This window comes from Armigeres subalbatus, chromosome 2 (genome assembly GCF_024139115.2).
Source record: "Armigeres subalbatus isolate Guangzhou_Male chromosome 2, GZ_Asu_2, whole genome shotgun sequence".
Classification (NCBI taxonomy): Eukaryota; Metazoa; Arthropoda; class Insecta; order Diptera; family Culicidae; genus Armigeres; species Armigeres subalbatus.
Window position 1 is genome coordinate 280,074,951 of NC_085140.1, and position 25,416 is coordinate 280,100,366.

The 25,416-nt window shown below is 49.3% G+C and overlaps 1 protein-coding gene across 3 annotated transcripts in view; it reads right to left on the reverse strand.

Moving 5' to 3' along the window:
* The window catches only part of LOC134212313 (neurotrimin-like), a 332,613-nt gene that overhangs the window by 12,158 nt on the left and 295,039 nt on the right, over positions 1-25,416 (reverse strand). For all 3 annotated transcript variants that reach the window (XM_062690045.1, XM_062690046.1, XM_062690048.1), the window contains 2 exons: positions 801-986; positions 349-444 (listed from right to left, as the gene is read on the reverse strand). In XM_062690045.1, the coding sequence (XP_062546029.1) occupies positions 349-444; positions 801-986 (282 nt within the window). The remainder of the gene's footprint in view (positions 1-348; positions 445-800; positions 987-25,416) is intronic.

The window sequence follows — 25,416 nt, forward strand, 5'->3', positions numbered from 1 at the left end:
CTTACGAATGATTAGGCTGAATCATAAACATTCGGTTCAAACTGGTAAAACATGTTTTAAGAAAAGAAAATAAGCAATATCCTTATATAGTAATGTGTAATAATATGCCGAGTTTTTCTTCTGCAGATCAGTGCAATTATTTTAAATGTTGAAATATCATCTCAACAGACACAATTTAAAAAAATATAAATTCAAGTATTTGTTCGATTCACAAACACTTCCACATACAACCATTGATTTTCGATCAATTTGTTAAAACCCGAGTATAGATTGGCGCTTTTGACCTTTTGATCAAAACACTGTCTACGGTGATGAAAAACTGGCAATTTGCATTCCACTGATACCTACCTCTACTGCTTCCGCTGGACCAGTAAATAACATTGGAATCGAACGACTTCTGTTCGGATTTGTCGATTTCGTTCAGGTTGGATGAATATTTAGAATCTGTTCGGTGATAGAGAGCGCAAGGAACGTAAATTAGTAAAACACTACAAAGCACTTTCACAAAGCACTTCTAAAACGAGCGCTCACTCGAAGCACTCTCTCAAGTGTAAATTTAATTCAATTAGGTGCCGAACTCTGATGCCGGTGGAAGCGGATTTGGAGCTGGTAAATTGCGAAAAAAGAAACAACTTTCGTACAGATAGTAACTGCTTAGAGTTGTATACTGTATAGACGCTTTCTAATGATGATTCACACGTTTTAGCCCCGCTCCCGTGCCCTTAAGTGTGAAGCACCATTTAAGGTTCAGCCCTTCGTGAGAGTGCTTCAGATAAGGAGCAGAGCACCCATATACTTACTTTTATCCACCACGTGCACGGAATACGAATTGGGATGATGCTGACCACCGCCGTTGTGAGTTCCACCGGGGCCATTACCGGGATGGTATGAGCCGTAACTATCATTTCGACCGTTGCTGGGCCAAAAGTCGAGCAGCTGCGACTCCGTGGTCGGTGGACCCGGGGATGTTGTGGGTGGGGTCGATGCTGGAACAAGAGAAGAATAACAATAGGCAATGAAGACTGCTGGTCAGAATTAAGTAGTCGCAGGTGATGATTGTCAGCGAGAGAGTCGTCATACATATTTGCGATTTATTAATCATTTATGTATATTCCTTTTCGTTCCTTTCAAGATTCTACACAAGATGTTTTATCATGGGTACTGGATTACTGGATTAAAAATTAACTTTTGATACCAGGGCTCGTAATTTCATAGTTTTAAAAGATAACCAACTCAAACAGTGGAAAAAAAATTGTTTACTAACCCAAATCCAATGCAAATTAATCCAAATCAATCTAAATCAGTCAAATCCAATTCAAATCAATCCAATCCAAAATCCAATCAAATCAATCAAATTCAATCCAAATCCAATCAAATCAATCCAAATCCAATCAAATCAATCCAAATCCAGTCAAATCCAATCAAATCAATCAAATCAATCCAAATCAATCAAATCAATCCAAATCAATCAAATCAATCAAATCAATCCAAATCGATCCAAATCAATCCAAATCAATCAAATCAATCCAAATCAATCAAATCAATCCGTCAAATCAATCAAATCAATCAATCAATCCAAATCAATCAAATCAATCCAAATCAATCAAATCAATCCAAATCAATCCAAATCAATCAAATCAATCAATCAATCCAAATCAATCAAATCAATCAAATCAATCAAATCGATCCAAATCAATCAATCAAATCAATCAGTCAAATCGTCAAATCGTCAGATCCAGTCAAATCCGTCAGTCAATCGATCCAGATCCAAATCCAATCAAATCAAGTCGAGGTCCAGTCAAATCAGGTCAATCCAGGTCAGTCCAGGTCAGTCCAGATCAGTCCAGATCAGTCAGGTCAGTCCAGGTCAGTCAGATCCAGTCCAGATCCAGTCCAGAGTCAGTCAGATCCAGGTCAGTCAGTCCAGTCGGTCCAGTCCAGGTCAGTCCAGGTCAGTCCAGTCAGTCCAGGTCAGGTCAAGATCCAGTCCAGATCCAGTCCAGATCCAGGTCAGTCCAGTCAGATCAGTCAGGTCAGTCCAGATCCAGTCCAGATCCAGTCCAGGTCCAGTCAGATCCAGTCCAGGTCAGTCCAGATCAGTCAGAGTCCAGTCAGATCCAGTCCAGATCCAGGTCAGATCAATCCAGTCAGATCCAGTCAGGTCGGTCAGGTCAGTCAGATCCAGTCAGGTCAGTCCAGGTCGGTCCAGGTCGGTCCAGGTCGGTCCAGATCCAGTCCAGGTCAGTCCAGATCCAGTCAGATCAGTCAAGGTCAGATCCAGTCCAGATCCAGTCCAGGTCAGTCAGATCCAGTCAGATCCAGTCAGTCAGTCGATCCAGTCAGATCAGTCAGTCCAGTCAGTCAGATCAGTCCAGATCAGTCCAGATCCAGTCCAGATCCAGTCCAGGTCAGTCCAGTCAGTCCAGGTCAGTCAGATCAGTCAGGTCCAGTCCAGGTCAGTCCAGGTCGGTCAGGTCAGTCCAGATCCAGTCCAGTCAGTCCAGGTCAGTCCAGGTCCAGTCCAGATCCAGTCCAGGTCAGTCCAGATCCAGGTCCAGATCCAGTCGGTCCAGATCAAGATCAGTCCAGATCCAGTCCAGATCCAGTCAGGTCAGTCCAGATCAGTCCAGGTCAGTCCAGATCCAGTCCAGTCAGATCCAGGTCAGTCAGGTCAGTCCAGTCAGTCAGTCGGTCAGTCAGTCCAGGTCAGTCCAGGTCAGTCCAGGTCAGTCCAGATCAGTCAAGGTCGATCCAGTCCAGATCCAGATCAGTCAGGTCCAGTCCCGGAGTCAGTCAGGTCAGTCCAGATCCAGTCAAGATCGGTCCAGATCGGTCCAAGTCCAGTCCAGGTCAGTCCAGGTCCAGTCCAGGTCAGTCCAGGTCAGTCCAGATCCAGTCCAAGGTCGGTCAGGTCAGGTCCAGTCCAGGTCAGGTCCAGTCGATCAGGTCAGTCCAGGTCAGTCAGGTCAGTCCAGGTCAGTCCAGGTCAGTCCAGGTCCAGTCCAGGTCAGTCCAGATCCAGTCAGGTCAGTCCAGGTCAGTCCAGGTCAAATCCAGTCAAATCAGTCCAGGTCCAGTCAGATCCAGTCCAGGTCAGTCAGTCAAATCGGTCAGATCCAGTCAGATCCAGTCAGGTCGGTCAGGTCAGTCCAGATCCAGTCAGGAGTCAGTCAGAGTCAGTCCAGGTCAGTCCAGATCCAGTCCAGTCAGGTCAGTCCAGATCCAGTCAGGTCAAATCCAGTCCAGTCAGGTCAGGTCCAGTCGGTCCAGATCAGTCCAGATCCAGTCCAGGTCAGTCCAGATCAGTCCAGTCAGTCAGGTCAGTCCAGGTCAGTCCAGATCAGTCAGATCCAGTCAAGTCAGTCCAGATCAGTCAGATCCAGTCAGGTCCAGTCCAGGTCAGATCCAGATCAGTCCAGATCGATCCAGGTCAGTCAGATCCAGTCAGTCCAGTCCAGATCCAGTCAGATCAGTCCAGATCCAGTCCACAGATCCAGTCAGATCGGTCAGATCCAGTCCAAATTGATCAGTCAGATCGGTCCAGGTCAGTCCAGATCCAGTCCAGGTCAGTCCAGGTCAGTCCAAGTCAGTCAGATCCAGTCCAGGTCAGTCCAGGTCAGTCAGTCAGTCAGGTCCAGTCAGTCAGTCAGGTCAGGTCAGTCCAGTCAGTCAGATCCAGTCCAGTCAGGTCAGTCCAGGTCAGTCCAGATCCAGTCCAGATCCGGTCAGTCCAAGTCAGTCCGATCAGTCCAGATCCGTCCAGATCCAGGTCCAAGTCGGTCCAGGTCAGTCCAGATCCAGTCAGATCCAGTCCAGGTCAGTCCAGGTCAGTCCAGATCCAGTCAGTCAGTCAGTCGGTCGATCCAGATCAGTCAAGTCAGTCCAGTCCAGTCCAGATCCAGTCCAGGTCAGTCTGAGTCAGTCAGGTCAGTCCAGATCCAGTCCAGATCCAGTCCAGGTCAGTCCAGATCCAGTCAGATCAGTCCAGATCCAGTCCAGGTCAGTCCAGGTCAGTCCAGTCCAGATCAGATCAGTCAGGTCAGTCCAGATCAGTCCAGTCGATCCAGTCCAGGTCCAGTCAGGTCAGTCCAGGTCCAGATCGATCGGTCAGTCCAGTCCAGTCAGGTCGGTCCAGAGTCAGTCCAGATCCAGTCCAGGTCAGTCAGATCCAGGTCCAGTCCAGATCAGTCAGGTCCAGTCCAGGTCCAGTCCAGGTCAGTCAGTCAGGTCAGTCAGATCCAGTCCAGGTCAGTCCAGGTCAGTCCAGATCCAGTCAGGTCAGTCCAGGTCAGTCCAGGTCAGTCAGGTCCAGTCCAGATCCAGTCCAGGTCAGTCCAGATCCAGTCCAGGTCAGTCAGATCCAGTCCAGATCCAGTCCAGGTCAGTCCAGGTCAATCCAGATCAGTCAAGATCCAGTCCAGGTCAGGTCCAGGTCAGTCCAGTTCCAGTCCCAGTCCGATCCCAAGGTCGGTCCAAGATCCGGTCCAGATCCAGTCCAGGTCCAGTCCAGGTCAGTCCAGGTCAGTCCAGATCAGTCAGGTCAGTCAGATCCAGTCCAGGTCAGTCCAGATCCAGTCAGATCCAGTCCAGATCCAGTCAGATCCAGTCAGATCCAGTCCAAGTCAGTCCAAGAGTCCAGTCGATCGGTCAAGTCCAGTCAGGTCAGTCCAGGTCAGTCGGTCCAGTCCAGATCCAGTCCAGAGTCGGTCAGATCGGTCAGGTCGATCCAGTCGGTCAAGGTCAGTCCAGGTCAGTCCAGGTCCAGTCCAGATCCAGTCCAGATCGGTCCAGGTCCAGTCCAGATCGGTCCAGGTCCAGTCCAGGTCAGTCCAGATCCAGTCAGTCCAGATCCAGTCAGGTCAGTCAGGTCAGTCCAGGTCAGTCCAGATCCAGTCCAGGTCAGTCAGATCAGATCAGTCAGGTCAGTCAGTCAGGTCAGTCCAGATCCAGTCAGATCAGTCAGGTCAGTCAAGTCCAGTCCAGATCCAGTCCAGGTCCAGTCAGGTCAGTCCAGATCCAGTCAGGTCAGTCCAGGTCAGTCAGATCCAGTCCAGAGTCAGTCCAGATCAGTCCAGATCCAGTCCAGGTCCAGTCCAGGTCCAGTCAGGTCAGTCAGGTCAGTCCAGATCCAGTCCAGATCGGTCAGATCCAGTCAGATCGATCCAGGTCCAGTCCAGGTCAGTCAAGATCCAGTCCAGGTCCAGTCCAGATCGGTCCAGGTCAGTCCAAGATCCAGTCAGGTCCAGTCAGGTCAGTCGGTCAGGTCCAGGTCCAGATCCAGTCCAGGTCAGTCCAGATCAGTCCAGGTCAGTCAGATCCAGTCCAGATCAGGTCAGGTCAGTCCAGTCAGTCCAGGTCGGTCAGTCCAGGTCCAGATCCGGTCAGTCCGGTCAGGTCAGGTCCAGGTCAGTCCAGATCCAGATCGATCCAGTCCAGATCAGTCCAGGTCAGTCCAGATCCGGTCAGGTCAGTCAGGTCGGTCAGGTCAGGTCAGTCCAGGTCAGTCCAAGTCGGTCAGATCAGTCGATCCAGTCCAGGTCGGTCAAGTCCAGTCCAGGTCAGTCCAGATCAGTCAGATCAGTCCAGATCCAGTCCAGATCCGGTCCAGGTCAGTCCAGGTCAGTCGATCAGGTCAGATCCCAGTCCAGGTCAGTCCAGGTCAGTCAGATCCAGTCCAGGTCCAGTCCAGATCCAGTCAGGTCCAGTCAGATCCAGTCCAGGTCAGTCCAGATCCAGTCCAGATCCAGTCCAGATCCAGTCAGATCCAGTCAGGTCCAGTCCAAGGTCAGTCCAGGTCAGTCCAAGATCCAGTCAGATCAGTCAGATCCAGTCAGTCAAGTCAGATCGGTCAAGATCAGTCAGATCCAGGTCAGATCAGGTCAGGTCCAGTCCAAGATCGGTCAGGTCGGTCAAGATCCAGTCAGATCCAGTCAGTCCAGGTCAGTCCAGATCAGGTCCAGTCCAGTCAGGTCCAGTCCAGGTCAGTCAGATCCAGATCCAGTCAGATCGGTCAGGTCAGTCCAGGTCCAGTCCAGGTCAGTCCAGATCGGTCCAGATCCAGTCCAGGTCAGGTCAGTCGAGTCAGTCAGGTCAGTCCAGGTCCAGTCCAGGTCGGTCAGATCCAGGTCAGGTCGGTCCAGATCCAGTCCAGATCCAGTCCCAGATCAGTCCAGATCCAGTCAGATCCAGTCCAGGTCCAGTCCAGGTCGGTCCAGTCCAGTCAGGTCAGTCCAGATCCAGTCCAGGTCCAGTCCAGGTCAGTCCAGATCCAGTCCAGGTCAGTCCAGGTCCAGTCCAGGTCGGTCCAGATCCAGTCCAAGATCCAGGGTCAGTCCAGATCAGTCCAGATCAGTCCAGGTCCAGTCCAGGTCAGTCCAGGTCAGTCCAGATCCAGTCCAGATCCAGTCCAGATCAGTCAGATCCAGTCCAGGTCAGTCAGGTCAGTCCAGGTCCAGTCAGATCCAGTCCAGATCCAGTCAGTCATCCAGTCCAGATCAGTCCAGGTCAGTCCAGATCCAGTCCAGTCAGTCCAGTCAGTCAGGTCAGTCAGTCCAGATCCAGTCCAGATCCAGGTCAGATCCAGATCCAGTCCAGGTCAGTCCAGATCCAAGTCCAGGTCCAGTCCAGATCCAGTCCAGGTCAGGTCAGATCCAGTCCAGATCCAGTCCAGATCCAGTCAGGTCAGTCCAAGATCCAGTCCAGGTCAGTCCAGTCGAGTCCAGGTCAGTCCAGATCCAGTCCAGATCCAGTCAGGTCAGTCCGATCCAGTCAGGTCAGTCCAGATCAGTCCAGGTCAGTCAGGTCCAGTCCAGGTCAGTCCAGGTCCAGTCCAGGTCGGTCAGGTCCAGTCCAGAGTCGGTCCAGATCAGTCCAGATCAGTCCAGGTCAGTCCAGATCCAGTCCAGGTCCAGGTCAGGTCCAGATCCAGGTCAGGTCCAGTCCAGGTCGGTCAGGTCGATCCCAGTCAGGTCCAGTCGAGTCAGGTCCAGTCAGAGTCAGGTCAGTCGATCCAGTCGGTCCAGTCCAGGTCGGTCCAGGTCAGTCCAGGTCAGTCCAGATCCAGTCAGATCAGTCCAGGTCCAGTCCAGATCGGTCCAGGTCCAGTCAGGTCAGTCCAGATCAGTCCAGGTCAGTCAGATCCAGTCCAGATCCAGTCCAGATCAGTCCAGGTCAGTCCAGATCAGTCCAGGTCAGATCCAGTCAGTCAGTCCAGATCCAGTCCAGATCCAGTCAAGTCAGTCCAGGTCAGTCCAGATCGGTCCAGGTCAGTCAGTCCAGATCAGTCCAGGTCAGTCCAGGTCAGTCAGATCCAGTCCAGATCCAGTCAGATCCAGTCCAGGTCAGTCCAGGTCCAGTCAGGTCAGTCCAGATCCAGTCCAGATCCAGTCCAGGTCCAGTCCAGATCAGTCAGTCCAGATCCAGTCAGTCAGATCCAGTCCAAGTCAGTCCAGATCCAGTCCAGGTCAGTCCAGGTCAGTCCAGATCCAGTCCAGATCCAGTCCAGTCCAAGGTCAGATCCAGGTCCAGTCCAGGTCAGTCAGGTCGGTCAGATCCAGTCCAGATCCAGTCCAAGATCCAGTCAGGTCAGTCCAGGTCAGTCCAGTCGGTCAGATCCAGTCCAGGTCAGGTCCAGATCAGTCCAGGTCAGTCCAGGTCAGTCAGGTCCAGATCCAGATCCAGTCAGGTCAGTCCAGGTCGGTCCAGGTCCAGTCCAGGTCAGTCAGGTCGGTCAGAGTCCAGTCCAGGTCAGTCAAGATCCAGTCCAGGTCCAGTCCAGATCAGTCAGATCCAGTCCAGGTCAGTCCAGGTCAGTCCAGTCAGTCCAGGTCCAGTCCAGATCCAGTCAAGGTCAGTCCAGATCCAGTCAGGTCAGTCCAGATCCAGTCCAGATCCAGTCCAGATCCAGTCCAGGTCAGTCCAGATCCAGTCCAGGTCAGTCCAGATCCAGTCCAAGTCAGTCAGGTCAGTCCAGGTCAGATCCAGGTCAGTCCAGGTCAGTCCAGATCGGTCCAGGTCCAGTCAGGTCCAGTCAGGTCAGTCCAGATCCAGTCAGGTCCAGTCCAGATCCAGTCAGGTCAGTCAGGTCAGTCCAGATCCAGTCCAGGTCCAGTCAGGTCAGTCCAGATCCAGTCAGGTCAGTCCAGATCCAGTCAGATCCAGTCCCAAGTCCAGTCAGGTCAGTCGGTCCAGATCCAGTCCAGGTCAGTCAGTCGGTCAGGTCAGTCCAGATCCAGTCCAGGTCAGTCAGTCCAGGTCGGTCCAGGTCGGTCCAGGTCCAGTCCAGGTCAGTCCAGATCCAGTCCAGATCCAGTCCAGGTCAGTCCAGGTCAGTCCAGGTCAGTCCAGGTCCAGTCCAGGTCAGTCAGGTCAGTCCAGATCCAGTCCAGATCCAGTCCAGGTCAGTCCAGGTCGGTCCAGGTCCAGTCAGGTCAGTCCAGGTCCAGTCCAGGTCAGTCCAGATCCAGTCCAGGTCCAGTCCAGGTCAGTCAGTCCCAGATCCAGTCCAGGTCAGTCCAGAGTCCAGTCCAGATCAGTCCAGGTCGGTCCAGGTCCAGATCCAGAGTCCAGGTCAGTCAAGTCAGTCCAGGTCAGTCAGATCGGTCCAGGTCAGTCCAGATCCAGTCCAGGTCAGTCCAGTCAGTCAGTCCAGTCAGGTCAGTCAGGTCCAGTCCAGGTCAGTCCAGGTCCAGTCAGGTCAGTCCAGATCCAGTCCAGGTCAGTCCAGGTCCAGTCCAGATCGGTCCAGTCAGGTCGGTCCAGGTCAGTCAGTCAGTCCAGATCCAGTCCAGGTCAGTCCAGGTCCAGTCAGGTCAGTCCAGGTCAGTCCAGATCCAGTCCAGGTCAGTCAGGTCCAGTCCAGTCCAGTCAGATCCAGTCCAGATCAGTCCAGATCCAGTCCAGGTCCAGTCCAGGTCAGTCCAGAGTCAGTCCAGGTCAGTCCAGGTCAGTCCAGGTCAGTCCAGATCCAGTCCAGGTCAGTCCAGTCAGGTCAGGTCCAGGTCGGTCCAGGTCGGTCCAGATCCAGTCCAGGTCAGTCCAGGTCCAGTCCAGGTCAGTCAGGTCGGTCCAGGTCAGTCCAGATCCAGTCCAGGTCGGTCCAGGTCAGTCCAGATCCCGGTCAGGTCCAGTCCAGGTCAGTCCCAGGTCAGTCCAGGTCAGTCCAGGTCGGTCCAGGTCAGTCCAGATCCAGTCCAAGTCCAGTCAGATCCAGTCCAGGTCAGTCCAGATCCAGTCCAGATCCAGTCAGTCCAGGTCCAGTCCAGGTCAGTCCAGGTCCAGTCCAGGTCAGTCCAGATCCAGTCCAGGTCAGTCCAGGTCCAGTCCAGGTCAGTCCAGGTCAGTCCAGGTCAGTCAGATCCAGTCCAGGTCAGTCCAGGTCAGTCAGGTCCAGTCCAGATCAGTCAGGTCAGTCCAGATCCAGTCCAGATCCAGTCCAGATCCAGTCAGGTCAGTCCAGGTCCAGTCAGGTCAGTCCAGGTCAGTCCAGGTCCAGTCCAGTCCAGTCCAGGTCCAGTCCAGGTCGGTCCAGATCGGTCAGGTCGGTCAGATCCAGTCCAGGTCCAGTCCAGATCCAGGTCAGATCCAGTCCAGGTCAGTCAGATCCAGTCCAGATCAGTCCAGATCCAGTCCAGGTCAGTCCAGGTCAGTCCAGTCAGTCCAGTCCAGAGTCAGTCAGTCCCGATCCAGTCCAAGTCCAGTCAGGTCAGTCCAGATCCAGTCCAGGTCCAGTCCAGATCAGTCCAGTCCAGTCAGGTCAGTCGATCCAGTCAGGAGTCAGTCCAGATCCAGTCCAGGTCCAGTCAGATCGGTCCAGTCAGGTCAGATCAGTCCAGGTCCAGTCAGGTCGATCCAAGATCCAGGTCAGGTCAGTCAGGTCAGGTCAGTCCAGGTCGGTCAGGTCCAGTCCAGTCAGTCCAGATCCAGTCCAGGTCAGTCCCAGGTCCAGTCAGTCCAGATCCAGTCAGATCGGTCAAGTCGGTCAGGTCCAGTCCAGTCCAGATCCAGTCAGGTCAGTCAATCCAGTCAGATCGGTCAGGTCAGTCAGATCCAGTCGGTCCAGATCAGTCCAGATCCAGTCAGGTCCAGTCCAGATCCAGTCCAGATCGGTCAGTCAGTCCAAGTCCAGGTCAGGTCGGTCAGATCGGTCAGATCAGTCCAGATCCAGTCAGATCCAGTCCAGATCAGTCAGATCCAGTCCAGGTCAGTCCAGTCCAGATCCAGGTCAGGTCAATTCAAGATCAGTCAAGATCCAGTCCAGTCAGTCCAGATCCAGTCAGATCCAGTCCAGGTCAGTCCAGGTCGGTCCAGTCAGTCAGATCCAGTCCAGGTCGGTCCAGGTCAGTCCAGATCCAGTCCAGATCCAGTCAAGTCGGTCCAGGTCCAGTCCAGGTCAGTCAGGTCAGTCAGTCCAGGTCCAGTCCAGTCAGGTCAGTCCAGGTCAGTCCAGATCCAGTCCAGGTCAGTCAGGTCCAGTCAGGGTCGGTCAGGTCAGTCCAGATCCAGTCCAGGTCAGTCAGGTCCGGTCAGAGTCCAGGTCCGGTCAGTCCAGATCAGGTCCAGATCCAGGTCAGTCCAGATCGGTCAGTCCAGTCCAGTCCAGGTCAGTCCAGGTCAGTCCAGGTCCAGTCAGATCCAGTCCAGGTCAGTCCAGATCAGTCCAGATCCAGTCCAGGTCAGTCCAGGTCAGTCCAGGTCAGTCCAGGTCAGTCCAGATCCAGTCCAGGTCAGGTCCAGATCCAGTCCAGGTCAGTCAGATCCAGTCCAGGTCAGTCCAGGTCAGTCCAGATCCAGTCAGATCCAGTCCAGATCCAGTCCAGATCCAGTCAGGTCAGTCCAAGTCAGTCCAGTCAGTCCAGATCCAGTCCAGTCCAGGTCCAGTCAGATCGGTCCAGGTCCAGTCAGGTCAGTCCAGATCCAGTCCAGATCCAGGTCCAGGTCCAGTCAGTCCAGGTCCAGTCCAGATCCAGTCCAGGTCAGTCCAGGTCAGTCCAGATCCAGTCCAGGTCAGTCCAGATCAGTCAGTCCAGGTCAGTCCAGGTCAGTCCAGATCCAGTCAGGTCCAGTCCAGGTCCAGTCAGTCCAGGTCAGTCAGATCCAGTCCAGATCCAGTCAGGTCAGTCCAGATCCAGTCAGGTCAGTCCAGGTCAGTCCAGGTCCAGTCCAGATCCAGTCCAGGTCAGTCCAGGTCAGTCAGGTCAGTCCAGGTCCAGTCCAGTCAGTCCAGGTCCAGTCCAGGTCAGTCCAGGTCAGTCCAGGTCAGTCCAGATCCAGTCCAGGTCAGTCAGGTCAGTCCAGGTCCAGTCAGTCCAGTCAGGTCAGATCCAGGTCAGTCCAGGTCCAGTCCAGGTCGGTCCAGGTCAGTCCAGGTCAGTCAGGTCCAGTCCAGGTCAGTCCAGATCCAGTCAGATCAGTCCAGTCAGTCCAGATCCAGGTCAGGTCCAGTCAGGTCGAGTCGGTCAGTCCAGGTCAATTCCAGTCAGGTCAGGTCCAGGTCAGTCCAGATCCAGTCCAGATCCAGTCCAGGTCGGTCAGATCAGTCAGTCCAGTCCAGGTCGAGTCCAGGTCAGTCCAGGTCAGTCCAGGTCGAGTCCAGGTCAGTCCAGATCCAGTCCAGGTCCAGTCCAGGTCCAGTCCAGGTCAGTCCAGGTCAGTCCAGGTCAGTCCAGATCCAGTCAGGTCAGTCCAGGTCAGTCAGGTCCAGTCCAGGTCAGTCCAGATCCAGTCCAGGTCAGGTCAGTCGGTCCAGTCCAGTCCAGATCGGTCAGGTCGGTCCAGGTCGGTCCAGGTCAGTCCAGGTCCCGGAGGTCAAGTCCAGGTCAGTCAGGTCAGTCGGTCAGTCAGTCAGATCCAGTCAGGTCAGATCCAGTCCAGGTCGGTCAGGTCAGTCAGATCCAGTCCAGGTCCAGTCCAGATCAGTCAGTCAGTCCAGGTCAGTCCAGGTCAGTCAGGTCGGTCAGATCCAGTCCAGATCCAGTCCAGGTCAGTCCAGATCCAGTCAAGTCAGTCAGGTCCAGTCCAGGTCAGTCAGAGTCAGGTCCAGAGTCCAGTCAGATCAGGTCCAGGTCCAGTCCAGGTCAGTCAAGTCGGTCCAGGTCAGTCCAGGTCGGTCAGGTCCAGGTCAGGTCAGATCCAGTCCAGATCCAGTCCAGATCCGGTCAGGTCAGTCCAGGTCAGTCCAGGTCAGTCCAGGTCCAGTCCAGATCCAGTCCAGTCAGTCCAGGTCAGTCAGATCCAGGTCAGTCAGATCCAGTCCAGGTCAGTCCAGTCAGTCCAGTCCAGGTCCAGTCAGGTCAGTCCAGATCCAGTCCAGGTCAGTCCAGATCCGGTCAGGTCCAGTCCAGTCAGTCAGTCCAGATCCAGTCCAGGTCCAGTCAGTCAGGTCAGTCCAGATCGGTCAGATCCAGTCCAGATCCAGTCAGGTCAGTCCAGGTCAGTCCAAGATCAGTCAGGTCAGTCCAGGTCAGTCAGTCCAGGTCAGTCAGATCCAGTCCAGATCCAGTCAGATCAGTCCAGGTCAGTCCAGATCCAGTCCAGGTCCAGTCCAGGTCCAGTCAGATCAGGTCAGTCCAGGTCAGTCCAGGTCCAGTCAGGTCAGTCCAGGTCAGTCCAGATCAGTCCAAGTCGGTCAAGGTCAGGTCCAGGTCCAGTCAGTCCAGGTCAGTCCAGATCCAGTCCAGATCCAGTCCAGTCCAGGTCAGGTCAGGTCAGTCCAGGTCAGTCCAGGTCAGTCAGGTCAGTCAGATCCAGTCCAGGTCGGTCAGGTCAGTCAGTCCAGGTCCAGTCCAGTCCAGTCCAGGTCAGTCCAGATCCAGTCCAAGATCAGTCCAGATCGGTCCAGGTCAGTCCAGATCCAGTCCAGATCCAGTCCAGGTCAGTCCAGGTCCAGTCCAGGTCAGTCAGGTCCAGTCCAGGTCAGTCCAGATCAGTCCAGGTCCAGTCCAAGTCAGTCCAGGTCAGTCCAGGTCAGTCCAGATCCAGTCCAGATCCAGTCCAGATCCAGTCCAGGTCCAGTCCAGGTCAGTCCAGGTCAGTCAGGTCCAGTCCAGATCGGTCAGATCCAGTCAGGTCGGTCAGGTCAGTCCAGATCCAGTCCAGGTCAGTCCAGGTCCAGTCCAGGTCAGTCAGGTCAGTCCAGTCAGTCCAGGTCCAGTCCAGGTCAGTCCAGATCCAGTCCAGGTCAGTCCAGATCAGTCCAGGTCAGTCCAGATCAGTCCAGGTCCAGTCAGATCCAGTCAGGTCAGTCCAGATCCAGTCCAGGTCCAGTCAGGTCAGTCCAGGTCAGTCCAGATCAGTCAGATCCAGTCAGATCCAGTCCAGGTCAGTCCAGATCCAGTCGGAGTCAGTCAGGTCCAGTCCAGATCAGTCCAGATCGGTCCAGGTCAGTCAGTCAGGTCAGTCCAGATCCAGTCAGATCCAGTCAGATCAGTCCCAGATCCAGTCCAAGATCCAGGTCAGATCCAGTCCAGGTCAGTCCAGGTCAGTCCAGGTCAGTCCAGGTCAGTCCAGATCAGTCCAGATCCAGTCCAGGTCAGTCCAGTCGGTCAGATCCAGTCAAGATCCAGTCAGGTCAGTCCAGGTCCAGTCCAGGTCAGTCCAGATCAGTCCAGTCCAGATCCAGTCCAGGTCCAGTCAGGTCAGTCCAGATCCAGTCCAGATCAGGTCAGGTCAGTCCAGGTCAGTCCAGATCCAGTCCAGTCCAGTCAGGTCAGTCCAGGTCAGTCAGGTCAGTCCAGGTCAGTCCAGATCCAGTCAGATCAGTCAGGTCAGTCCAGATCCAGTCCAGGTCAGTCCAGGTCCAGTCCAGGTCAGTCCAGGTCCAGTCCAGGTCCAGTCCAGGTCCAGTCAGAGTCGGTCCAAGGTCAGGTCCAGGTCAGGTCCAGATCCAGGTCAGGTCAGGTCAGGTCCAGATCCAGTCCAAGATCCAGTCCAGATCAGTCCAGGTCCAGTCCAGATCCAGTCCAGATCCAGTCCAGGTCAGTCAGTCCAGTCGGTCAAGTCCAGATCCAGTCCAGGTCAGTCCAGATCAGTCCAGGTCCAGTCCAGATCCAGTCCAGATCCAGTCAGATCAGTCCAGATCAGTCCAGGTCGGTCAGGTCCAGTCCAGATCCAGTCCAGGTCCAGATCCAGGTCAGATCAGTCAGGTCCAGTCCAGGTCAGTCAGGTCAGTCCAGATCCAGTCCAGGTCAGTCCAGGTCAGTCCAGGTCAGTCCAGATCCAGTCCAGATCCAGTCCAAGATCAGTCCAGGTCAGTCCAGATCCAGTCAGGTCGGTCAGATCCAGGTCCAGTCAGGTCCAGTCCAGGTCGGTCAGGTCCAGTCCAGGTCCAGTCAGGTCAGTCCAGGTCAGTCCAGGTCCAGTCCAGATCCAGTCCAGGTCAGTCCAGGTCAGTCCAGTCGGTCCAGATCCAGTCCAGATCAGGTCCAGGTCCGGTCCCAGGTCAGTCAGGTCAGTCAGATCAGTCCAGATCCAGGTCAGGTCAGTCCAGGTCCGGTCCAGGTCAGTCCAAGATCCAGTCCAGGTCCAGTCCAGGTCAGTCCAGGTCAGTCCAGGTCCAGTCAAGGTCAGTCCAAGATCGGTCAGTCAGTCCAGATCCAGGTCCAGTCCAGTCCAGGTCAGTCCAGATCCAGGTCAGATCCAGTCCAGGTCCGGTCAGGTCAGTCAGGTCCAGTCAGGTCAGTCCAGGTCCAGGTCAGGAGTCCAGTCCAGGTCAGTCCAGGTCAGTCCAGGTCAGTCAGGTCAGTCCAGATCCAGTCAGGTCCAGTCCAGATCCAGTCCAGGTCGATCAGGTCAGTCAGATCAGTCAGGTCAGTCCAGGTCAGTCCAGATCCAGTCAGGTCAGTCCAGATCGGTCCAGATCCAGTCCAGGTCAGTCCAGATCCAGTCAGGTCAGTCCAGATCCAGTCCAGATCGGTCCAGGTCCAGTCCAGGTCAGTCCAGGTCAGTCCAAGTCCAGTCCAGAGTCAGTCCAGGTCAGTCCAGATCAGTCCAGATCCAGTCAGGTCCAGTCCAGATCCAGTCCAGTCCAGATCAGGTCAGTCCAGGTCAGATCCAGGTCCAGTCCAGGTCAGTCCAGGTCAGTCAGATCAGTCCAGATCCAGTCCAGATCCAGTCAGGTCAGTCAGATCCAGTCCAGATCCAGTCCAGGTCAGTCCGGTCCAGGTCAGTCCAGGTCAGGTCAGATCCAGTCCAGGTCAGTCCAGGTCAGTCCAGGTCAGTCCAGGTCAGATCCAGTCCAGATCGGTCCAGGTCAGGTCAGAGTCGATCCAGTCCAGATCCAGTCCAGGTCCAGGTCCAGGTCGGTCCAAGTCAGGTCCAGTCAGTCCGGTCAGGTCCAGTCCAGGTCCAGTCCAGGTCGGTCCAGATCCAGGTCCAGGTCGGTCAGTCCAGGTCAGTCCAGGTCAGTCCAGGTCAGTCAGGTCGGTCCAAGATCGGTCCAGTCAGGTCAAGTCAGTCAGGTCAGTCCAGGTCCAGTCAGGTCAGTCCAAGATCCAGTCCAGGTCAGTCAGATCCAGTCCAGGTCAGTCAGATCCAGGTCCAGGTCAGTCAGATCCAGATCCAAGGTCAGTCAGGTCAGTCAGATCCAGGTCCAGATCAGTCAGTCCAGATCCAGTCAGATCCAGTCCAGGTCAGTCAGTCCAAGATCCAGTCCAGGTCAGTCCAGATCGGTCAGTCCAGTCCAGTCCAGTCAGTCCAGGTCAGTCCAGATCCAGTCCAGGTCAGTCCAGATCAGTCAGTCAGGTCAGTCAGGTCAGTCCAGGTCAGTCCAGTCCAGGTCCAGATCCAGTCAGGTCAGTCCAGATCAGTCCAGGTCCAGTCCAGATCCAGTCCAGTCAGGTCAGTCCAGTCCAGGTCCAGATCCAGTCAGGTCAGTCCAGGTCACGGTCAGGTCCAGTCCAGGTCGAGTCAGATCCAGTCCAGATCCAGTCCAGGTCCAGTCCAGGTCCAGTCAGGTCGGTCCAGGTCAGTCCCAGATCCAGTCCAGGTCCAGTCAGGTCAGTCCAGATCAGTCCAGAGTCAGTCCAGGTCAGTCCAGGTCCAGTCAGGTCAGTCAGGTCGGTCCAGATCAGTCCAGGTCGGTCAGATCCAGTCCAGGTCCAGTCCAGGTCAGTCCAGGTCCAGGTCAGGTCCAGGTCCAGTCAGGTCAGTCAGTCCAGGTCCAGTCAGGTCGGTCCAGGTCGGTCCAGGTCGGTCAGGTCAGTCCAGGTCGGTCCAGGTCAGGTCCAGATCGGTCGGTCCAGTCAGGTCAGTCCAGGTCCAGTCCAGATCCAGTCCAGATCGGTCAGGTCCAGTCCAGGTCAGGTCAGATCCAGTCCAGGTCAGTCCAGTCAGATCCAGTCCAGGTCAGTCCAGATCCAGTCCAGGTCAGTCCAGGTCCAGTCCAAGATCCAGTCCAGGTCAGTCCAGTCAGTCCAGGTCAGTCAGATCAGTCCAGATCAGTCCAGATCCAGTCCAGGTCCAGTCCAGATCCAGTCCAGGTCAGTCCAGGTCGTCCAGTCAGTCCAGATCCGGTCCAGTCAGTCCAGATCCAGTCCAGGTCAGTCAGGTCAGTCAGATCCAGTCCAGGTCAGTCAGGTCCCAGTCCAGGTCCAGTCCAGGTCAGGTCGGTCCCAGATCCCGGTCCAGTCAGGTCAGTCCAGGTCAGTCCAGTCCAGGTCAGTCCAGATCCAGTCCAAGTCAGTCCAGGTCCAGTCAGGTCAGTCCAGGTCGGTCCGGTCAGGTCAGGTCAGTCCAGATCGGTCAGGTCAGTCCAGTCCAGTCAGGTCGGTCCAGGTCAGGTCAGATCGGTCAGGTCGGTCAGATCCAGTCCAGGTCAGTCGGTCAGTCGGTCAGTCAGTCCAGTCCAAGTCCAGTCCAGTCAGTCCAGATCCGGTCAGTCAGTCAGTCGGTCAAGATCAGTCCCAGGTCCAGTCAGGTCGGTCCAGAGTCAGTCCAGTCAGTCAGTCCAGTCAGGTCGGTAAAGTCAGTCAGGTCCAGTCAGTCCAGTCAGGTCCAGTCCAGGTCAGTCAGGTCGGTCAGGTCAGATCCAGTCAGGTCAGTCAGGTCAGTCCAGGTCAGTCCAGATCCAGTCCAGGTCAGGTCAGATCCAGTCCAGATCCGATCCAGGTCAGTCCAGTCCAGTCCAGGTCAGTCCAGGTCAGGTCGGTCAGGTCGGTCAGGTCCAGTCCAGGTCCAGTCCAGGTCGGTCCAGTCAGTCAGGTCAGTCCAGGTCAAGTCAGGTCCAGATCCAGTCCAGGTCAGTCCAGGTCAGTCCAGGTCCAGTCAGGTCGGTCAGGTCCCAGATCCAGGTCCAGGTCGGTCCAGGTCCAGTCAGTCAGGTCCAGTCGGTCCAGGTCAGTCAGATCCAGTCCAAGTCAGTCCAGGTCGAATCAGTCCAGTCGGTCCAAGTCCAGTCCAGGTCAATCGTCAGTCCAATATTTAGATATGGTGGTTTTCATCTAGGCTTAAAATAAGAATATTCATGTAAAAGTGTAATCATGTTGAATTAGTAAAATACTTTCTGAAAAGTGCTTAGGCTCACGGGATGATGTTTGATTTGTTTTGTAATTTTGATGCGAGAGAGGGTTTTAACGCAAACGTTTTAGCAAACTTGAAAGTTTTTTACTCCAATAGGCTTTTCCATTCTCTAAAAGCAAGCAAATGTCAAATCAGGTGTCATCTTTTGGTAGCAGTAGACGCGAGGGGTCAATGAAAAAGTAACTAAGTATTGATTCAACTGTAACTAACCAAGCCATAAATATTCATGTCTCTCGTCGCGTCCGATCTTCCGGTTACAGTACAGAAAGCAAAGCTCGAATAAAAGTAAAAAGAAAATCGAAAGTATCCACTCGTCGTCTCGCAAAACAAGCCCATAAATAAAACAAGATAATCACATTTATAACGCAAATAAATCGAGGTCCTGCATCATCCAATTCGCCGGGGGTCAGTTCTTCCAGCAGACGACAGACGCCCAGTTGCCAAGAAATCGGCAAGACCGACACGAAGCTCACCGTAAAGCGAAAAATCTCCACATCCCGCAAAATGCTCCTCACGGAGGGGGTCGACCAGTCCGAAGTTGACTGCGGGTGGCGCTGGGGGCTAGCCTACGGTCGAGCGTTTCAGATCAAGAATTCTTAGAACATTTCTTTGAGACGGCTTTATAAGTGCTTCTATTGGTGGAAGAAGTTGGTATAGGAAAGATATGCGAAATGGAATGGTTTTGGTCCACCCACAACACGGCAGTATCGCATAGGATGGGATTTGTTTTTGTTTGCGGTTTATGACGACGGATGTTTGGTAGAAGATTTTCTGGGACACTTGCTTAACTTTTGATTTATGGTCGTCAGTTTAGTATCAATAAAGAAATGCTCAACATTTTATTGGTTCCATGCATCATAGATAACGTGGCACATGGATGGAAGAGGAGAATGTGGCTCATCAGAAAGTAAAATTAGTTCATATAAAATAGCTTTACTCAATGCTTTTAATTTTTCTTTTTCGGTGCTAAGAAAAATTAAGATCGCTTCGTGCCGTGAAAAAATTGTTATGTCGCAATAATACACCAATTCTGCCAAAGTAATGCTTAGTTTGGAATGTTTATTTGTATTTACCTTTACCATGGGGCAAGTGCAAATGTTCAACTAATGTTTGGGTTAGATAGGCAAAAAAAAATTTTTTGTGTAAATGCTCAACCATACACATTTCTAAATCACGCAGAATTATTGTTTGTAACCAAGCCAATAATTTGGTTGAGCTGACATAACACCAACCTTTAATGCATTTTAAATCTTCGAGGCATATTTTTACTTTCCGCTGATTTTCCATAGCACAGAAAAATATGCATTGTTCGCGTTTTGCTGCTAGTCGCGGTCTAACGATGACGGCAATTCCTTCCCGTAGCGAGCCCGACTTCTCAAGCGCGTAAATTGCGAAAAAGAAGTTTAAATTAAGTCTTCATAATTAATTGATGTCGCTTCAATTGGATTTTCCATTATGGATGAGAGTATTTATGGCTTCCCGCCCAGTGTCGATGGGAATGCGATGACGGCGACACGACGCGACGGTGAGAAGTCGTTATTCCAATTTTCTCCCACTTGACTGGAGGTACCCACCTTGCTTGCCAAACGAGTTGCTTGGGATATTGAACCGTTGGCAAAGTCAGTGCTGTTGGAAAGGGAGGTAAATGCGTTCTCTTGATTTAAAACTTTTGTCTTTGAACGAGATGATTGGTATTTATGAGTCAAAACCAATTTATTGAAGACGAAGGCCATTTCCTCAAATTTTCAGTTGAAGCCAGTTGTTAAACTTTGGGGAATACAAATTCACTTCAATCTTCTCCTGTGTTTCTGTTTTTCTTGAATTAGTTTGCGTATGTATAAATATACAAACCACTCCCTGTCTTGCGAGGGATAGTTCCAACTGTTAATGTTCAACGACTGCTGAGGGTCGTGGACTCGAATACCATCGAAGAAAAGTGGGTACTTCCGATAAATTGTTCGAATAATATCTTCCACGTACTGTACAAATGTAATTGATAATTATTGGCAAATCCCACCCGACCAAAAAAAAGTCATTCAATTTTCATTGAATCATAATGTGTCAAAATATAGTTAAGATACAGGAACGATCTCACCCAATTAAGCTGCAAATTTACTGTTTTTCTATAATACATTTTCCACTTTACATTTTTATTATGTGAAATGTAAAAAAAAACTATCTAAAGACTATTACAATCTTTGTTATATTTATGCCATGTTTCAACACGTTTTAAGTGACCCAACGCTATATAGAATATGATAATGTTAACTCCCTTCTACTCCTTAAACTGTCACTGGTTTGGTGTTTGGTGTTTCTTGCCACTTTGGGCAAGGGCAATTCACTAAACAAATTGCCTCTCTCTTGTTTACTTTGTCATTCACTTTTAGCGGTTAGCTAATAAATAGTTAGTCAGGTCCTTTTCCTAAAGTAGAAATATTGTGAGAAAATTGAAATTAGGTATTGAGATCCGATCTGATCTATCGGTCAGTTCCATTTGCACGGCCACATTATTTCTTAAAGTGTAGTCCCTTTGCATTGTACCCCCAAAACATCATCGCAAATCTGCACAACAGAATCGCAGATTGTGTCAGATGTCACCAGCAAGCAAGAAAGCGGAAAAAGTCCTATCGCTGGAGGTTTCCTTGACCATCGCTTCTGGATGGGACAGGAGAACCAGGCGACGTGTAGCAAAAAGCAATTATGTTTTATTGAAAATCATTGGTTCCGCAGAAGAGTTTGACACATTTGCTAGTAATAGCAAAAAGTGATCAGCGAAAACTTTCGCCCGCAAAGTTTGACTTGTGTCGTCGGTGTGGTGCGAATTTTTGTTTCTTGATGCAATGGGGGAGGATAAGGCGCGCCCATGCCATGCCGATGAGTTATGGGCGCCATGAAAGTGTTTTATCGCAATGTGTTGACCAGCTTAAACGGAATCTATTGCAGTGACGAGAAAATACTTGTAAAAAACTAACAGTGGAGCTTTGATATTCCTTATTTTTAAAAGGGTATAAAAATGTACAGAAAAACAAGTCAAAGATTAAATAAAAGATGTTCAAAGAAATGAAAAAAAACTGAGAGAAGTAACAGCAGTAAAAAAAGAAAAGGAAGATGAAAACATGAAAAAAGTTAAAAATAGTCAAAAAAGTGGAAGTTAAATAAGTAAAGAAATCAAAATAGTCGAGGAAGTCAAATAAGTCAAAGAAGTCAAAGAAGTCAAAGAAGTCAAAGAAATCAAAGAAGTCAAAGAAGTCAAATAAGTCAAAGAAGTCAAAAAAGTTAAAGAAGTCAAAGAAGTCAAAGAAATCAAAAAAGTTAAAGAAGTCAAAGAAGTCAAAGAAGTCAAAGAAGTCAAAGAAGTCAAAGAAGTCAAAGAAGTCAAAGAAGTCAAAGAAGTCAAAGAAGTCAAAGAAGTCAAAGAAGTCAAAGAAGTCAAAGAAGTCAAAGAAGTCAAAGAAGTCAAAGAAGTCAAAGAAGTCAAAGAAGTCAAAGAAGTCAAAGAAGTCAAAGAAGTCAAAGAAGTCAAAGAAGTCAAAGAAGTCAAAGAAGTCAAAGAGCATAAGAGAAATCGAAGAAGCTAAAGACATACAGAAATAAAAAGTCAAAAAAGTCAAAGAAGTCAAAGAAGTCAAAGAAGTCAAAGAAGTCAAAGAAGTCAAAGAAGTCAAAGAAGTCAAAGAAGTCAAAGAAGTCAAAGAAGTCAAAGAAGTCAAAGAAGTCAAAGAAGTCAAAGAAGTCAAAGAAGTCAAAGAAGTCAAAGGAGTAAAAGAAATCAAAGAAGTTAAAGAAGTCACATAAGTCAAAGAAGTCAAAGAAGACAAAGAAGTCAAAGAAGTCAAAGAAGTCAAAGAAGTCAAAGAAGTCAAAGAAGTCAAAGAAGTCAAAGAAGTCAAATAAGTCAAAGAAGTCAAAGAAGTCAAAGAAGTCAAAGAAGTCAAAGAAGTCAAAGAAGTCAAAGAAGTCAAAGAAGTCAAAGAAGTCAAAGAAGTCAAAGAAGTCAAAGAAGTCAAAGAAGTCAAAGAAGTCAAAGAAGTCAAAGAAGTCAAAGAAGTCAAAGAAGTCAAAGAAGTCAAAGAAGTCAAAGAAGTCAAAGAAGTCAAAGAAGTCAAAGAAGTCAAAGAAGTCAAAGAAGTCAAAGAAGTCAAAGAAGTCAAAGAAGTCAAAGAAGTCAAAGAAGTCAAAGAAATCAAAGAAGTCGAAGAAGTCGAAGAAGTCAAAGAAGTCAAAGAAGTTAAATAAGTCAAAGAAGTCAAAGAAGTCAAAGAAGTAAAAGAAGTCAAAGAAGTCAAAGAAGTCAAAGAAGTCAAAGAAGTCAAAGAAGTCAAAGAAGTCAAAGAAGTCAAAGAAGTCAAAGAAGTCAAAGAAGTCAAAGAAGTCAAAGAAGTCAAAGAAGTCAAAGAAGTCAAAGAAGTCAAAGAAGTCAAAAAAGTTAAAGAAGTCAAAGAAGTCAAAGAAATCAAAAAAGTTAAAGAAGTCAAAGAAGTCAAAGAAGTCAAAGAAGTCAAAGAAGTCAAAGAAGTCAAAGAAGTCAAAGAAGTCAAAGAAGTCAAAGAAGTCAAAGAAGTCAAAGAAGTCAAAGAAGTCAAAGAAGTCAAAGAAGTCAAAGAAGTCAAAGAAGTCAAAGAAGTCAAAGGAGTAAAAGAAATCAAAGAAGTTAAAGAAGTCACATAAGTCAAAGAAGTCAAAGAAGACAAAGAAGTCAAAGAAGTCAAAGAAGTCAAAGAAGTCAAAGAAGTCAAAGAAGTCAAAGAAGTCAAAGAAGTCAAATTAGTCAAAGAAGTCAAAGAAGTCAAAGAAGTCAAAGAAGTCAAAGAAGTCAAAGAAGTCAAAGAAGTCAAAGAAGTCAAAGAAGTCAAAGAAGTCAAAGAAGTCAAAGAAGTCAAAGAAGTCAAAGAAGTCAAAAAAGTCAAAGAAGTCAAAGAAGTCAAAGAAGTCAAAGAAGTCAAAGAAGTCAAAGAAGTCAAAGAAGTCAAAGAAGTCAAAGAAGTCAAAGAAGTCAAAGAAGTCAAAGAAGTCAAAGAAGTCAAAGAAGTCAAAGAAATCAAAGAAGTCGAAGAAGTCGAAGAAGTCAAAGAAGTCAAAGAAGTTAAATAAGTCAAAGAAGTCAAAGAAGTCAAAGAAGTAAAAGAAGTCAAAGAAGTCAAATAAGTAGGTAGTTAAAGAAAAATAAGAGGAAGAATAAGTAAAATATGCAGAAGTTGAAGAAATAAAAGAAGTAAAAGCAGTAGAAGAAGTAAAAGAAATAGAATAATAAGAAGAAATGAAAGAAGTAAAATAAGTAGAATAAATTAAACAAAGTAGAAGAAGTAAGAGAAATATAATAAGTAATAAAAGTAAGAGTAGTAGAAGTAAATGAAGTAAAAGGAGTAAAATAAGTAAAATAAGTACAATAAGTGAGGGAAAATAAAGTAGTAAAAGAAGAGAAAGAAGTAAAATCTTGGGTACATATTCAAACATAACGTATCTGATTTTGTAAACAAAGATTGAAACGTTGATTTCTCCAATCTGATAGCACTCCCACGCAAACCAGCACCACAGATGTGTAGGGGAGGCTTCGGCTACTTATTGATGGTGTTGGTTTGCGTGGGAGTGCGTATTGAAAAAATCGACGTAATGAATCTTTGATTACAAAATCACATACGTCCTTTTGAATAAGTACAAGAGAAATAAGTAATGGAAGTAAAAGAAACAAGAAGTAAAAGAAGTAAAAGAAGTCAAAAAAGTAAAAGTAGTAAAGGAAGTATAAAAAAAGTAAAAGAAGTAAAAGAGAAGTCAAAGAAGTAAAAGAAGTAAAGAAAGTAAAAAAGAAGTAAAAGAAGTAAAAGTAGTAAAAGTAGTGAGAGATGCAAAAGAAGTAAAAGTAAAAGAAGTAAAAAAGTTAAAGAAGTTAAAGAAGTGAAAGAAGCAAAAGAAGTGCAAGAATTTAAAGAAGTTTAAAAATTTAAAAGATGCGAGAGAAGCAAAACAAAGTAAAAAAATGAAAAAGTAAGAGAAGTTAATGAAATAAATGAATGTGAAGAAGTAAAAGGAGTAGAAGAAGTAAAATGGAGTAGAAAAAGTAAAAAAGATGTAAAAAATAATGAAGAAAAAGAAGTGAATAAAATGAAAAAGTAAAATAAAAGAAATGAAAGAAGTGAAGGAAGTAGAAGAAGTAAAAGAATTTAAAGAAGTAGAAGAAGCGAAAAAATAACAAAAGATGTGATAGATGTAAATGAAGTAAAAGAAATAAAAGAATTAAAGAACATAAAAGAAGTAAAAGAAGTAAAAGGTCTAAGAAAAGATATAAATTTTTTTTTAAATGAAGAAGTCAAATAAGTCAAAGATGTCAAAAAATAAAAGTAAGAGTCAAAGAAGTCAAAGAAGTTAAAGGAAAATAAGTAGAATAAGTGAAATAAGCAGAAGCATAAAAGGTCAAAGAAATCAAAGTCATCAAAGAAATCAAAGAAGTCAAAGAAATCATAGAAGTCAAAGAAATCAAAGAAGTCAAAGTTGTCAAAAAATCAAATAAGTAATAGAAGTTGAAGAAAAATTAGAAGTAGAATAATTAAAATAAGCAGAAGTTGGAGAAGTAAAAGAAATAAAAGAAGTAAAAGCAGTAGAAGAAGTAAGAGAAATATAATAAGTAATAAAATTAAGAGTAGTAGACGTAAACGAAAGAGTAAAATAAATTAAATAAGTACAATAAGTGACGGAAAGCGGGGGCAGCAGGGACTATGTCCAAGGGCTTGACGATCCCTCCCCAGGCCATCTGCGAGTTGTGGCGCCTGCCTAGGATGTGGTGGGGTTTGATAGTGGGCCCTGTTAAACCTCTATGAAAAGCTGCATGAATCCGCAAGTAGGCTCCGCCAAAGCGACCGTGTGCCGCTCAAAGCGCACAAGCCCAAGTCCTGGTGTTAGGTGGGACGCTAAACAGCCCTGACACGACGGCCCTCCGACGAGACAGGAGGTTTGCGCAGGCCCAATAAGCCGCCTTTAAAAACAACTATTACGAACGACTTAGAAGATAATACGACTCGATAAAATCGGCAACGACCTAGGCGACGAATAAAGGATCACGATTGGAAGCTTGGAACATGGAACTGCAAGTCGCTAGGCTTTGCAGGTTGCGACAGGATAATCTACGATGAATTATACGGGTGGCAGCCAATCAACGCAAGGATGTGCAAGCTGAGGATAAAAGGCCGTTTCTTCAACTATAGCATCATCAACGTGCACTGCCCGAAGGGAGATCCGACGACGAGAAAGAAGCGTTCTATGCGCAGCTGGAGCAGACAAACGATGGATGCCCACTGCGGGACGTCAAAATCGTCATCGGTGACATGAACGCTCAGGTAGGAAGGGAAGAAATGTATAGACCGGTCATCGGACCGGATAGTCTGCATACCGTATCGAACGACAACGGCCAACGATGCATAAACTTTGTAGCCTCCCGCGGAATGGTAGTCCGAAGCACTTTCTTCCCCCGCAAGAATATCCACAAGGCCACATGGAAATCACCTTATCAAGTAACGGAAAACCAAATCGACCACGTTCTAATCGACGGTAAATTCTTCTCCGACATCACGAACGTACGCACTTACCGCAGTGCGAATATTGAATCCGACCACTACCTCGTTGCAGTATGCCTGCGCTTAAAACTCTCGACGGTGATCAACACGCGTCGGAGTCGTCCGTCGCGGCTAAACATTGGGCGGCTACAAGACGGTAGGCTAGCCCAAGACTACGCGCAGCAGCTGGAAGTGGTACTCCCAACGGAAGAGCAGCTAGGCGCAGCATCTCTTGAAGATGGCTGGAGAGATATTCGATCCGCCATTGGAAGCACCGCAACCACTGCACTAGGCACGGTGGCTCCGGATCAGAGAAACGACTGGTATGACGGCGAATGTGAGCAGTTAGTTGAGGAGA